The sequence below is a fragment of the Polyodon spathula genome, chromosome 2 (genome assembly GCF_017654505.1).
Source record: "Polyodon spathula isolate WHYD16114869_AA chromosome 2, ASM1765450v1, whole genome shotgun sequence".
Lineage (NCBI taxonomy): Eukaryota > Metazoa > Chordata > Actinopteri > Acipenseriformes > Polyodontidae > Polyodon > Polyodon spathula.
In genome coordinates this window covers 62,146,618-62,159,036 of record NC_054535.1, presented here as the reverse complement: position 1 = coordinate 62,159,036, position 12,419 = coordinate 62,146,618, and the positions used below count along the sequence as shown (strand labels likewise).

Genomic DNA, 12,419 nt, shown 5'->3' with positions numbered 1-12,419 from the left:
TAAATTAAAATATATTCCAAAACATTTGCAGACAATACAGTCCCGCCCCCCCCCCCCCCCAAAAAAAAAAAAAAAAAAAAAAAAAAAAAAATGGAATTTAATACTGCTTTTACCAATAAATATGAATTACATTTCTTTCCCTAAATCATTTAAAAAAGTGAAATATTATCTTTATTTTGTTAAACTATGCATGTTTTACGGTACTATTTAATTATAAAGATAATTTTAGCATGCCTTACAAACGAAGCAATACTAATTGGTAATTTTATAATTTTTACTCTAAAATCGGAGCTTACTCTCATAACAATGTTCAGCTGTCTTTCCCTGTTGTAGATTAATCCTGTATTCTGAAAGGAAGATCATAAAAAACTGAATGAGTTATTAAAGACTGTCTTCAGGACTGTTGTTAAAAATACCACCAACAGTATAAAAACAGTACTATAAATAGGAATCTTTTTTATATTTCATCAAAATTACACAAAAATAATCTACAGAATATTAGTGTATTGAAATATTGTCCTTACTAGGCTCTATGGAATATCTCTTGCCACTCATGTTGGTCATTGCCTCAAACTGGTCCTTCCCACTCATCGTTCTCAAGTAATCCATATTTAGACTCTCTCCATCTTGCAACTCATAATCTTTCTTTCCTAAATTCAAACCAATTACACTGAATGTATCACTGTGAGAAACCATCACTGGAATCCCCAAGCAATTCCTGATCACAAAAGGGGCTTGGTCTTTCTGGAAACATTCTGAGGTTTGACTAGCTGCTTCAGCAAATGCCTATAAAAAGATAAACAATCATAATCTTTGATAATTTCATACATTGCCTTTTAAAAAAAGTAGAACTGCTGTTAACAGCTGTCCATGTTAGCTTAAATGTAATCACTTAATTTAAACTGAAAGTTACAAATGTACAGTTTCCTGCTAACTGTATAACAATCTTTACTCAAACTGTTCTCACAGTTCATAATAATAAAATAAATATATCTATCTACAGCCATGGCCAAAGGCCAAAGGTTCTGCATCACCTTATAGAACGTTAGGTTATTATCATAACCCTGGTTCCCTGAAATATAAATGTAACCATTACCTAACATGTATTTAACCTAAAGGCCATGATAACCTTAATAAGATATATCAAAGCTGCACAACAGTGCCCATGACAGTCGTGCCTACCCTCAAAGTCATAAAAAGACTGCAGACACAACATCATCGTCATCATCATCATTTTTCCTTCAAGGCTAATGCAAATCAAGATGCAGCAACCTTGAAAGTTAATTGGTAGATTTCTATTTCAGGGAACCAGGGTGTGGAAGGGTGGGGGTATTTACTGACACGGGAGACAGAAGATGGTACTTGAAAACACCGCATAGGTGCCCAGTTGTATTTATTTTCTTTTTTATTTATTTTAGCCCACAGAGGGTGCTGTTGTCTGTAGTCTGCATACTGACAATGGTAATCAGGGTTACCAACACAGGTACACTCAGGTTTGTGCAAACGCACTCACAGGTGCTCAAAAATAATAATGAAAACCAAACGCAAAATGAAAACCAAACGCAAAATGAAAAGGGAAAATAAAACACAGTAATAAAACTACACAATAAAAGTGCTACTTACGCAGTGCCCCTACTGCCGCTATGCTGGTCAGCTCGGGTCATCGTCCTATGTTTCGCTACCTGGTGTTTGTTTACACTTGCCTCCTCAGCTAGCGTCACTGGATTTCCCCAGTCATGGCCACCTGAATGCATAACCAAGTGCAGTACTTGTCTGCCGAGCAATCCCCCAAGTCCTGTCTCTCAGCCACTCAGAGAGAGGGAAAGCCAGCACACCCTCTTCCCCACCTCTTCGTGTCATCGCCATGACTGACAGACGGATCTTACGAGGCTGCTGCCCTTTCTGCAGGACCATGCATGTGCCAGACAGTCAGCACAGATCTCCCTGTTACATATGGTTATGAAAATAACCTAACGTTCCCTATCAAATATGAAATGTAACCATTAACTAATGAGTATGAATATCAAAGCTGTCGCAAGGCAATATTGCAGTCCAACTGGAATGCTACAACGCTAAGCCAAAGGCCACCTTGCACGTTACCATTAGGAACCTCAGTACAAGTAGCTAGGGCTAAAAAAATTGAGGGAGAAACTCACCTCTATGTCTGTTTGTAAGGCTTGACCCAGAAGCCGCCCTTAATATTGTAGTTTCAAAGCCAGGGTTTTGTGGATCCACGACCTAAGTCTGTAAAACCTAGTAAAGGTATGGGGAGTAGCCTACACAGCTGCATTGCAAATGTCACTGACAGATGCACCCTGGAATGAAGCCCACGAAGTTGCCATGCCCCCGAAGAAATGAGCAGTAAGCTTTCTGGGAACCTCTGCCAAGACGGGGCTTGACCAAGGGAGTTAGTCCCAGAGCAGACAACACACCATCTTGACTGCCTCCAACTTTTTGTCCTGTCAACATAGCACACCAGGGCCCACACTGTGCACAGCGTATGGAGCTGCAGCTCCATGTCAGACTGAAAGGAGGAGGAAAGAAGCCTCCAATTATTCAGACTGGTTGGTATGGAATGCCAAGACAGTGTTTGGCAAAAGGCAGGATTGGTACGGAACATAACCCTTGTCCTAGCCTCTGTAAAAATTAAGCAGGTTCTCATAAAAGACAATAACTGGACTGTTAAGTCCTGCTTGTTACCAGATATGTACCGCAATTGTGCGGGGTCAGTTTTATAACGGTTCGTTGCCTATAGCACCTGGTAGGTACATTATTGTGCAATGGGGGTTACACTTCCCCTGCGCCCACCATTCTGCGCAACGCCCCACTGAGGCTGGACGCATCTGTAAAAACTGCTGCCTCAGTAGCAACAAACCTGTTGTCTCAGACAGCACAAGCACAGTACAGTATGTTACAAGAACAAGTACTGTAAAATAAATAAATAAATAAATGATTGACACTGGTAGTTGAGTTGAGGGCTGTGTTATGTTCATAGGGCTGCGGTTTGCAAGGACCTCGCAGCTGGCCAATCACATTAAAAGAAGTCAAATGCATATAAAATCAGAACACAGCCTATCAAATTGACTGGTCAACCAAAAATCTTGAGCTGCAACCCTCATTGGTTATGATGTGCTTAAAACTCACGCAGCTAAACTCTCTCCGTCTTGTCAACCCACTTAAGCAAATTTTATAGCTGAATGTGATTTTATAATTAATATCACACAAACATGTACGCAAGCACTCTTGTCATCTAGGTATTTGGATAATGACATTACTGTTAAAATGATTTACTTGATAGATTAGGATTTAAAACTAAGTATAGTGTTTACAACAGATATTCTGGCATTGCTATATTTTTTATTTTCTCTTATATTGGATTTGAATGTTGCACTGTGCAAAACCAAACAGGCTCTGCAAATTTATATAATAATGTCCTTATATCTTTTTTCTTCAGATAGACAAACTTTAGTTTGGAGGAGGGGCGTGCATGGACAAGTGCCTCGCTTATTTTTCATGGCTGGCTACGGCCCTGAATAATGCTTATTTTATTTCATGTACATTTGTAATCTCAACAAAAACAGTAAAATCATCATTCCCTGATATTGAAAATCAATTTTATGTGGTTTTAAAAAATCCCCGATCTTCGCTTCTGGTTTCCACTAGGTTCAGTTGACTAAACTTCATTATTAACATTAAGTAGATAGATTATGTTTACAATTAGGCATGCTTAAATTCAAAGGTAGAGCACAGCAAACAGTCATGCCAAGGATTCCAGAAGTGCAGTTAACCAGTTTACTGACTGGTGAAATACAAATAAAAGTTGCTACAATATGTCCGCTGTTTTGTCATTTCAAATATTTTCACGAAACATTCATCTTTGAAGCTACAGTGTGCAGTGCAAAAGCACATCATGAAAAAACACATCTGTAGGTGGTAACAGTAATACAAGATGCTACATTTAAAAAATATATAAACATGTGAAATTCAGTCCACTAAATAAATGGCTTTACATAATCTCTAAGTAATTAATTGGAGTGTCCAGTGTGAAAACACAACACGAAATAATATATTAACGTAACATCCAAAGTAGCACTATAGCCTTAAAATGTTCAATACAAAAAAATGCCTCTTCCAGTGTCTTAAAAAAAAAAAATCAAAACATAGACTGCAGCGTTACAACAGGAAAACATAATCAATCGGACTATGGAGTGTGTATCATTTGATCCGAAACCGCCAAACCTTTGTCATTTGAACCTTCATCATTTATGATGCAAGAAATTGTCTGAATCATTAATACACCGAACAACTACTTTTAGGCAGTTTATGTTTATATATATATATATATATATATATATATATATATATATATATATATATATATATATATATATATATATATATATATATCTATCTATCCATCTATGTATTGTGGTGAAGTGATTGAAAATCAGTACGTCTGCCGGAGAATAAAAAGAGCCTTATTCCCTGGGTGGATGTTGTAAAAGGTGGTTTAGCCACCAGAGGTCACTCTGCGTTGAGTTGCTGGCGTGTAAGAAATTCCACACGCAACTCTGATATGTTAATCCTATAACAAGCTGTGAATGGTTAAGGTCTGAACAGCGATATAAAAGCATGGCTGTCCTAGCTTCAGATGAAGACAGACAGAGAAGGAGAAAGTGGAAGCACATACATAGACATTCTATTGCTGAAACTTAGGGTTTAAACTAAAAAGAATACAGCTGGGATAAGGAAATATCCTCTCTGTTCAGAATCAAAAGTGTGAGTATCCCTCACCTGTTATTGTATGTAACCCCTATCATTTTGTTATTGTGCTTAACTTTATTTTCTGTTTTTGGGTAAACGGTGTAGCCGCCCGAACCAGACAGGGACCAGAAGAGTTACAATGGCTCTCAAAAGTATTCACCCCCCCTTGGACTTTTCCACATTTTATTGTGTTACAACATGGAATCAAAATGGATTTAATTATGAGTTTTTGCCACTGATCAACAAAATAAAAGTCCATAATGTGAAACTGAAAAATAAAATCTACAATTTGTTCTATATTAATTACAAATATAAAACAGAAAATAATTGATTGCATAAGTATTCACCCCCTTTGCTATGACATACCTAAATAAACTCTGGTGCAACCAATTGTCTTTAGAAGTCACATAATTAGTTGAATGGAGTCCACCTGTACGCAATTAAGGTGTTTCACATGATTTCAGGTTAAATATACCTGTCTCTGGGAGGTCCCACCATTGGTTAGTACATTTCCTAACAAAAACTACATCATGAAGAAGGAACATTCAAAGCAAATCCGGAATAAGGTTCTTCAAAAGCACCAATCAAGGGTAGGATAAAAGAACATTTCCAAGGCATTGAATATCCCCCGGAGCACAGTAAAGTCCATTATTAAGAATGGGAGAGAATATAGCACAACTGTGAATCTGTCTAGAATAGGCTGTCCTCAAAAACTGAGTATCCAGCCGAGAAGGACACTAGTCAGGGAGGCCACCAAGAGGCCTATGGCAACTCTAAAGGAGTTACAGTTTTCCACGGCTGAGCTGGGAGACACTGCATATGGCAACAATAGCCCGGGTGATTCACAAAACTGGCCTTTATGGGAGAGTGGCAAAAACAAAGCCGTTGTTGAAAAAAACTCACATCAGATCTCGGCTACAGTTTGCCAGAAGGCATGTGGGAGACTCTGAGACCAAGTGGAAGAAGATTCTATGCTCTTATGAGACCAAAATAGAGCTTTTCACAGAGGAAAAGTACAGAGAAATCCTGGAGGAAAACATGCTGAAGTCTGCAAGAGACCTGGGACTTGGGAGAAGATTAATCTTCCAGCAGGACAATGACCCCAAACATAAAGCCAAAGCCACACTGGAGTGGCTTAAAAACAAAAAGGTCAGTGTCCTTGAGTGGCCCAGTCAAAGCCCGGACCTCAATCCAATTGAGAATATGTGGAAAGAGTTGAAAATTGCTGTTCACCGAAAGTCCCCTTCCAACTTGACGGAGCTTGAGCAATTTTGCAAAGAAGAACTGGGCAAAAATTGCAGATGTGCAAAGCTGGTAGAGACTTATCTAAAAAGACGCATGGCTGTAATTGCTGCCAAAGGTGCCTCTACCAAATATTGACTCAAGGGGGTGAATACTTACGCAATCAATTATTTTCTGCTTTGTATTTGTAATTAATTTAGAAATATTTGTAGATTTTATTTTTCACTTTGACATTATGGATTTTATTTGTGTGGAATAGTGGCACAAACTCCGAATTAAATCTATTTTGATTCATCTTGATTCACAATTCACATTGTAACACAATAAAGTCCAAAGGGGGTGAATACTTTTGAGAGCCACTGTATGTTTAATTAGTGCCCTGACAAGAGCTAGGTATTATTTTATTAACTTTTACTTTTGATTTCGTTTGGACCATCGTTGTATACCCTATGTGGATTAAAGAAAGACATACACTGCAGTGTTTAACTATAAACCCACCTCTCCACCGGTCACCCTTTCACAGTATACACATATACATACATTCAAGCATACATGCTGCAATAATAACAACAATAACAACAATAATAATAATCCTACCGTGCCTAGATTGCCAAGCATTACCAATGCACACTTTGACAGAGTTATATTGAGCTGATCTTTTGAAGAGATGTTGATAACGGTTTTATAATCTGGGAGATTGTAATCCATCTCATTCGACTCTGTAGTATACCCTACAGGCTTCTTTTTCATCTAAAACAAAACACATACATAACTAACATAAACAAATCAATAAAACTGCAAAGAGAACTTTCCTGTTTCCTTAGAAAACTTATTTTTTCCATGAATAAATTAAACAATTATCTAGTCTTGGAAATCAATATGATAAGGAGAAGCATAAACAGATACACAAGCAAATGCATTACAGTGCTTACCATGGAGGCACTACAAAATATTGTATTTATTGGATTCTATTAAGCCTGAACACAATGCCTTAAAAATCAGAGAAGATAATGTTTTATAAAACAGGTTACCTTCCATGGCCTGAAATTGTCACTGGTTTCTTCATCCAAAGGTTCCAGAAGAGGTTCCCAAACACCCATAACCTCATTGTAATAGTGTACCTAAAAACAGGTTTTGCATAAAAGAACTATTATATAAACAGTGTTCAGAAAAGTTCTCAGAATTTGTAAAACCCTTTTATTTATTATCATTTTCTTATAAACTTCTAAACTTTCCCCAAAATTAAAAAGTGCAACTGTCATAACATGATTGCATTCACAATGCCAATAAGGCTAGACCAACAGCCAGACAGATTGTCAGATATAATGTGTACGCTCTGCCTGCAAGTAAAAAATGAAGAACTTTATTTACTCAAAGAAAAAAATGCCACCTACCTCTAAATTAAGAAGACCTTGGAGGTTAATGAGAGTGCTCCAGTTTTTCACATCGCATGTAAAAGCATACTTTGCAAGAAGCACGGGAACAGTTCTGTGTCCAACACCAGCCTCCAGTGTAAGGAATATTGATTCAATTGTCATTTTCAGGGATTCTCCTTGTGGAACCAATGGAACCCCAGTGCTGTTTTTATTTTCATGGTTCTCTTCCAGGAACCAAAGTTTTAAATCATTAACTTGCTTTATATCCCAGAGATTAAGTGGGACTGGACTTTCCAGCTCTTGTGGAATCTCTGCAGCAGGAGATAGTGCTGATGTAATTGTTATTACTGTGTTGATGATAACTGGTGAAACCTAAATTTAAAAAGACAAGGAAACCAAGCAAAATTATTAGGCATTATAACTGTATTACCAACACTATAGTGCCTTGTTTGGGCTGCACAAATTCCAAGATTGCAAAAATACTAATAATAACCTAGCCAGGATAGTTTAACAGCCTTTGGAATACAAAGCCAAGACATTAAAGATGTAAGGGTGTTGTTGTGGAGAGTTACCATGCAGATTGGTATATTATTTCCCAATGATTGCTGGCATAGTAAAGATTATCCATTTAGTCTTTACTTCTGCCTCTAACAGTTTTCACTGTTTCAAGTATTCATGCTCCATAAACATTCATCTTCACACTATTCTTACCTTTAGTGTAAGGCATTTGATGCCAAGTTGGAGTTGAAGAGGTCTGTGAACTTTGAAAAAAACACAATCACAAGGCTGGAGAATCTGCAAGGAAAATTTTAAATAATAATCATCAGCAGCAGCAGCTTAAACCATATTTAGGAAGCTACAGTATCTATGATCAGACACACTATTATAACCCTGGTTCCCTGAAATAGAAATGTAACCATTACCATATGGGTATTTACCTCCTGAAGACCCGGAAACCTGAATAAGATATATGAAAGCTGCTCACAGAGCCTGTGATGCAGTCATGGCCAGCCCCGAGGGCATAAATGTTCTGCGCTCACAGACCTCCATGTCATTTCTCCTTCAATCCTGCTGCAACCATGGACGCAGCGACTTCGAAAGTTAATGGTTACATTTCTATTTCAAGGAACCGGGGTTATGATAATAACCTAACGTTCCCTTTCAAGTATGTAATATAACCATTACTGAATGGGTGAGTATACCCAAGCCATCACAAGGGCAAGATTGCCAAACGACCGCAATGCTAAAAGGCCAAGCCAGGGCAGCCTTATGCGTTACTATTCAGAACCCCAGTAACAAGTAGCTAGGGCTAAAAAATTGAGGGAGAACACCTCTACGCCTGTGTTGTAAGGGTCGATTCGGAAGCTGCCCTTAACACTTGTGCAAAAGCCAGCGTTTTGTGGATCCACGACATTCAGTCTGTAGAGCATAGTAAAGGTATGGGGAGTAGCCCACTCCGCTGCACTGCATATGTCATTGACAGATGCACCCTGGAATAAAGCCCACGAAGTTGCCATGCCCCTGGTGGATTGTGCAGTGAGCTTTTCTGGAGGGGGGCAATTTGGCCTCATAGCAGACAAAAAAATTGTTCGGACTGCCTCCAACTTTTCATCCTGTCAACGTAGTACGCCAGGAACCGCACTGGGCAGAGTGTATGGAGCTGTCACTCCCTGTCAGACTGGAAAGGAGGTGGGCAGAAAGCCTTCAATTCCACAGGCTGGTTGACATGGAATGCTGATACTGTCTCTCCCAAACCTCTGTTAAATGAGGATCACCACTTCAAGGAGGTCTGCTGCCCAGTTTGTCACCCCGGGCAGATGTACTGCCCACAGTGAGAGGAGGTTATTGTGTGCCCAGAGCAAAAGCTTGAGGACCACTCGATGGAAAATGGGTGACCTGAGGTCGCCCTGGTGGTAGATGTAAGACACCACTGTTGTATTGTCTGTACAGATAAGCACGCCTCCCTCGAGCCTCTTGCAAAACATTCTGCAAGGTAAACTGCCTGCATCACCAAAACATTGATGTGGAGACCCTGAAATTCCACACAGCGCCCCAGCCCAGGCTGGACGCGTCCATGGTGACAATCTTCCTTGTGACACTGCCCAGCGCTACGCCGAAGTGTAAATGGGCAGGCTGTTTCCACCAAGAGAGTTCCTTTAGACAGTGACGGAACTTTGTCAACAGGCAGTCGTGGGTCATCGCGGGCTGAAAAACCCTGCTGCTGAACCAGGCATGCACAGGCCACCCAATGGAAGGGTCTGGGAAGCTGCTGCCATCAAGCACCGAAGTCTCTTGAACTTCACTACTGTAAGTGCTCTGTTGAGCTGAAATAGCTCTAAACAGGCTGCTATTTTCTGCACTCTGCCATCCAACAGAGCGGCTGGAGGCTGTATGAGAAGGTGTGTGCTGGTTCTTTGCATGATTCACCTCAAGACCCAACTGTTGAAGGTGGCCGGTGACAAGTTCCGTGTGGGCCTCTGCTTGTGCTGGAGATTGGGCACAAATGAGCCAGTTGTCCAGATAATTGAGCCATCTAATGCCATTGAGTCTCAATGAAGCCAGGACAGCTTACATGCACTTTGAAAAGGCATACGAAGCTAGGGAATGTTGAAATAGATGTCTTTGAGGTCTGCCTTGCATGATTGACTGCAACAGCAGTTGCGTCATCAACATTTTGAACTTCCTTCGGCTTCTGTACAGGTTGACCTGTCTGAGGTCGAGGATCAGTCTGAGGCCACCATCACACTTTGGCACTAGGAAGTACCTGGAGTAGAACCCTTCCTCCAACTGCAGAGGATCTATCATGCTAATAGCCTGTTTTTGCAGCAGACCGGCTACTTCCTGAGACACTACCGTGGAATCCTGTGGGCTTGTGACTGATGTTAGTCATACCCCGAAAGGGAGAGGGAACTGTGCTTCAACTAAAGTGAGTAGCCAGTCTGAACAGTAATAAGCACCCAGATGTCAGTGCTGCATTAATGCCACTACTCCAGACGGCTCCTTGAAAAGGGACCCTGGGCCTGTGTCAGCAAATTCCTACGGCTGTTGCTCAGTCTGTGGCCTGGCCGGATGGACTGCCAAGACTGCAGTGGCCCATTTGATCAGCGGTAGAAGCTCGGAAACGCTAGCTCCTGTTTGCCAACCGCATCAGAGGAGGTGATGGACAGTATGTCCTCCTGTGGCCAATCTGCGTCCGTAGCCCTCTGGGGCCCCAAGAGGACAGGCAGCGCGAAATGCAGTAATTCTGTGAGAATTATTCCTTGGAGGGAAACAGCTGCTCAGAGCTTTTCCATCTGCTCGCCCTGGCAGAAAGAGCATCTGCCTTGCTTGTCCTCAATAGGTACACTGGACTTGCATGTCCTGCAGATATAAAACACAGGCATAATGCAAGAAGCAAGAAATGCAGTGTAAAGTATACAAATGTACAGGTGCTGCCTCAATCTGCATATAGATAGCAACCAGGCGGATCAAGATCTGAACAAGACCAGTTTAGTACCAGACCAGGGTCGTGAGCATCGGAAATTAGCGGGCCGTGTAGAACGGGGACGGTTCAGTTCCAGTTCGGGGACTTTAGCACTGGGTTGGTACCGGGTTGGTTCTGCACCAGTGTGGTAACCTCTGTACCGGGTTGGTAATGGAGTGGGGTCAGTGACCTCAGTACCGGTATGGTACGGGTCCACCGGTTCCCAGTCACCACAAGTAGCAATGTACAGGGATGCCCACCTGTACAAGCCCTGGAAAAACCACTCAGTCAGTACCACATACAAGACTGAAGGGAAGCTGGTTGTCAGATGGTACTAACAGCCTTCGTAATAGTGGAAAATGCTGTCACCTAAACGGCAGCAAGATACTGTGAATGAGATTGCAAGCAATCTCAAATGAAGCACATATCTTGGTCCTGTGCAGTGCTGCTGAGTCCAGCAGCTGTGCCAGTAATTCTGTAAAATAAAGAAATTATAAAAAATACACACAAGAAATATTTCTCCACAAAAACCAATATTTAAACAATTACAGTTAATAATATAAATGTCTTATTTTAAAACGAGAAATAAAATAACTGCAGCTGGAGCTATGCAGTATGTGGGGGAGCACAAAGTCAGCCAACTCGTTGCTTGGTCCCTGGGAAGGTGCGACTCAAGGCGCTAGCTTCATGCGGGTTACAAGGCCGCAGTGGGACGTAACAAACAGGCGGTAGTACACAAAAAACAAATAAAGCTATTTTAATTTGTGTGAGAACACAATAAATGTGAAATATATAACAGAACAAGTTACAAGTACTTATCTGAATCAGGATCTCCTGTGAGGTCAGTTCTTAAAAGGAAAAATGGCACTTGGATCTGTGAACGCAGTACTTTTATTCCCTCGGGGGCGGGCCACGACTGTGTCACAAGCTCTGCAAGTAGCTTTGACATATCTTATTCAGATTTCGGGTCTTTAGGAGGTGAATAGCCATATGGTAATGGTTACATTTCATACTTCAAAGGGAACTAAAAAATAGACATATAATTTGTTCTGGTGTTCTGGATTCTGGTCCTCCTATTGACTACCTCTTCTGTATGCAGTATTGCTAAAATGTACAATTGAGCCTTAAGTTATAACCTGTTTCTACTTCTTTGGTTTACTTAAAACCTACCGTAGTGATGTTATTTTTCCTCATTTCTCTCAGGAACGGGCATGCAACAACCGTCAGATCCTTAATGGCAGCAGTCATCTGTTGAGTTTCTGGGTAATTTTTAATGCAGACTTCACACTGAGTTGTAACCACTAGTGCCGGGGCATCTGCTCTGGTTAAATCTGCTACAAAAACTATCTCTGGATTTTTCACAAGCACATTCATTTCCATTTTGGACACTGGTTGTGAGGGAGCTATACAATTTAAAAAGGTACATTTCAGTATGGTAAAATAAAAGATTAGTCAAAAAACAAAACTAAGGAGGCAAATTTCAGACATATAAAAGTCATAACGATATACAACATAAAACAGGAAAATAAACTGACACCAACTCCAGAACACTTTGTTTTAACATATGGAGGCCA

At 40.6% G+C, this 12,419-nt stretch overlaps 1 protein-coding gene across 1 annotated transcript in view; it reads right to left on the bottom strand.

Annotated features, from left to right (window-relative positions):
* The window catches only part of LOC121326825 (vacuolar protein sorting-associated protein 13A-like), a 120,378-nt gene that overhangs the window by 42,846 nt on the left and 65,113 nt on the right, over positions 1-12,419 (bottom strand). Inside the window, 6 exon segments of the mRNA XM_041270379.1 lie at positions 525-786; positions 6,604-6,756; positions 7,038-7,127; positions 7,401-7,754; positions 8,094-8,177; positions 12,016-12,251. Of these exon segments, the coding sequence (XP_041126313.1) occupies positions 525-786; positions 6,604-6,756; positions 7,038-7,127; positions 7,401-7,754; positions 8,094-8,177; positions 12,016-12,251 (1,179 nt within the window).